The following is a 3,595-nucleotide window of genomic DNA, read 5'->3' on the forward strand; positions in this document are numbered from 1 at the left end:
GCCTGATAACATGCCCAGAGTGAGACACAGTTGTCCACGGATCTACAGGGAAATGTAGTTGAACTGTAAAGGGATCCAAAAAGATATCCAAGGCATTGATAATGCTGGTCAGCAGTATTCACACTGTGACTAACAAATGGAAACTCAGGGGCTCTGTGAAAACCAAACCACTGTCAGGTAGACAAACCAAAATTTCAGCCACAACTGCTCGGAAAATTGTTCGGGATGCAAATCTGAAATACAGGACTTTCTGAAAACTATCGGTGTGGCTGTTTCAAGATGCACAATAAGGAGGCATTTGAAGAAAAATGGGCTGCATGGTCGAGCTGCCAAAAGAAAGCCGTTACTATGCAAACGCCACAAAGAATCTCACCTTCGATACGCCAAACAGCACAGAGACAAACCCCAAAACTTCTGGAACAAGGTCATTTGGAGTGAGAAGACAAAAATCTAACTTTTTGACCACAACTATAAGCATTACATTTGGAGAAGTGTCAACAAGGCCTATAGTTCAAGGAACTCCATTCCAACTGTAAAGCATGGAGGTGGATTACTGATGATTAGAGATGAGCGAACAGCATTCGATCGAGTACATGTTCAATTGGATATTAGGCTGTTTGAGATGTTCGATTCGAGTTGAACACCAGGTGGCAAACTCACTAAAAATTTTATTCCCCTCCCACCTTCCTTGGCGTTTTTTTTTTCTTGCACCAATAACTGCGCAGGAGAGGTGGGACAGGAACTACGACAATGGAGGCATCGAAAAAAATTTGGAAAAAGTAATTGGCTGGCTAAATCAGGTGACCTCCAATTTATACGAACAGTGGACTTAATATCCGGGTCATATGAGACTGTGAACTATGTGACTGTGAGCCAGGGACAGATGTACAGGCAAGGTTAGCTAGGGATTACCTTTATTTAGGGGGCAATGTTACTCACCCAGCTCTTTGGGGCTCTATCTGGTCTGGATCCCTGTCAACTTGCGATAAGCGGGAGCTGACTTTTTCCCATAGGAATGCATTGACCAGCGTTGATTGGCCGAATGCCAGAGTACAGCGTTCGGCCAATCAACGCTGGTTCTGCCAGAGGCTCATCTGTGAGGAGGCAGAGTCTAATATCGAACCAGAATGGAGACTGCTGTGGACCGATCTTAGACTCCACCTCCTCCGGCAGAACCAGCGTTGATTGGCCAAATGCAGTCCACAGCAGTTTCCATTGTGGTCCAATCTCAGATGTAGCAGTGATGACAGGGACAGGGACAGCACTGCTTCATCTCCGATGTAGCAGTGCTGGCCGTGCGCTGAGCTCGGCGGCATCTCCGGAGTAAACGAGCTCAGCGCACGGCCAGCACTGCTTCATCTCCGATGTAGCAGTGCTGGTCATGTGCTCAGCTCAGATGCATCTCCGGAGTAGCCAAGCTCAGCGCACGGCCAGCTCTGGTTCATCTCCAATGAAGCAGTGCTGGCCGTGAGCTGAGCTTGGCTGCATCTTCAGAGCAGTCTCCATTCTGGTCCGATCTTAGACTCCACCTCCTCAAAGATGAGCCTCCGGCAGAACCAGCGTTGATTGGCCGAATGCTGTACTCTATATGGCATTCGGCCAATCAACGCTGGTCAATGCATTCCTATGCCGAAATGTTGCAGTGCTGGCTACAGTGGTTACACTAAATTTTTTAGTGTAACTGTATGTCATTTACATTGTTTGTGATATGTGTTGCTGAATAGTATGCCACAGATAGCATTTTTAACTTCTTCATTCCTTAAAGTATAAATCAGAGGATTCAGCGTAGGTGTCACTGCCAGGTAGAGAACAGAAAATACTTGGTCAAGTTCCTCTGAGTGATCTGATGGAGGTATCATGTACATACAGAGTAAGGTCCCATAAAATATTAAAAGGATCATAAGGTGAGAGGTACAAGTGGAGAAAGTCTTTTTCCTTTGACCTACAGAACTTAAGCCCAAAATTTTTGCTAAAATTTTACTGTAAGAGATCAAAATAAACATAAAAGGACAAAAACCCACCCAAGCCTCCACCAATACCATTGTTTGGAACTCATAGATATCACCACAAGAAATTCTCATCAATGTTTTCATATCACAAAATATCTGCTTGATGTGGGTGGATCTACAGAAGGACAGACGTGATGCAAATATTGTAAGCAAAAGGGAATTGGAAAATCCAAAGATCCAGCACCCGGCCACCAGTAGGACACACTTTCTCTTCTGCATGAGTAACATGTAATGTAATGGAAAGCAGATGGCAACGTAGCGATCATAAGACATCATGGTCAACAACCAAACCTCTGTGCAAACAAAGGAATTGAAGAAATACATTTGGGTAAAACAAGCGGTGAATGGAATCCGGTTATTTCCCGTAATAAGGATGTCCATTAGTTTCGGAAGTGCCACTGAGCTGTACAAGACGTCTACAAGGGAGAGATTACGTAGGAAAAAATACATTGGTTTCTGCAGATGAAGATCTATGAAGAGTATCACAATTATGACCATGTTCCATAGTAGACATATGAGGTAGAGAGAAAGAAATGTGGGAAATAAAAAGAATTTTTGACCAAAAACTTTAGAAAATGCCACAATATAAAAGTCAAAATTATGTGTTACATTTTCCATCAAAATAAATTTTGCTGATGGTTTAGAAAATGTTTTGTACTGGTTGCTTGGAGCTTGCAGTGATCAATGGTTTCCAGGGAGGGCAATAACAGCAAATTTACATGAGGAGACGGAAACTGGAAGGTGTTTTGCTAATATGGTAAAAAAACAAAAAAACAGGTATTACCGTCCTATGTTGTATAGTAGTATAATTCTCTAGTAAGTGGAGGTAAGTGGACTTTTGTAAGCGGAGGAGGACCCCGAATCCAGTGGACATCCAGGGGATGGGCATTGAGATAGTCAAGACCTATAAGACCTGGGTGTTCTCCTCAATAATAAACTAGACTGGGCTGATCACCTGGGTGCGCTGCACAGAAAGGGCCACAGCAGACTCCACCTGCTCAGGAGGCTGAGGGCCTTCGGAGTCCAGGGGCCACTTCTTAGGGCCTTTTCCAACTCTGTAGTAGCATCAGCCATCTTCTTTGGAGTGGCCTGCTGGGGGAGTGAATACCAGTCAGGATCAGAAATAGACTTGACAGGCTGATCAGAAGGGCCAGATCTGTCCTGGGGAGCCCCCGGACCCAGTACAGGTGGTGGGTGACAGAAGGATACTGTCTGTGGTGACCTCCATGCGGAAGAACAAATCCCACCCCATGTATGAGACCGTAATGGCACTGGGAAGTACTGTAAGTGACTGGAGGTCCTTCCTCCCACCCGTGGTCAGGCTGTATAATCAACATCAGGCTAAGTGAAGATCACTCCGCACAGAGAACTAAATGATCCTGGGGCCTTCTTTTCTTTTTATTTGCTCCTAGTATCTTTTGTAACTGCTATTCTGAGCTTGTATGTGTTCTTTCTTGTAACATATTACTGTATTATCCATGCTTCTGTAACACACTGAATTTTCCCATGGTGGGACTATGAAAGGATTATCTTATCTTAACTATGTATGTTCATACTGTAAAAAACTGCAACAGGACTTTTCTCTC

At 44.3% G+C, this 3,595-nt stretch overlaps 1 protein-coding gene across 1 annotated transcript; it reads right to left on the minus strand.

The window, feature by feature from the left end:
* Positions 1–1,688: 1,688 nt before the first annotated feature.
* Positions 1,689–2,627, minus strand: LOC142202795 (olfactory receptor 1G1-like). The gene has a single exon (XM_075273113.1). It carries the CDS (start codon positions 2,625–2,627, stop codon positions 1,689–1,691), a length of 939 nt encoding a protein of 312 aa, XP_075129214.1.
* Positions 2,628–3,595: the final 968 nt, after the last annotated feature.

This window comes from Leptodactylus fuscus, chromosome 5, assembly GCF_031893055.1.
Source record: "Leptodactylus fuscus isolate aLepFus1 chromosome 5, aLepFus1.hap2, whole genome shotgun sequence".
Classification (NCBI taxonomy): Eukaryota; Metazoa; Chordata; class Amphibia; order Anura; family Leptodactylidae; genus Leptodactylus; species Leptodactylus fuscus.

Excerpts from the sequence above, each read along its gene's own strand:
- LOC142202795 (XM_075273113.1), bottom strand. The coding sequence starts at position 2,627 with ATGGAAAATGTAACACATAATTTTGACTTTTATATTGTGGCATTTTCT.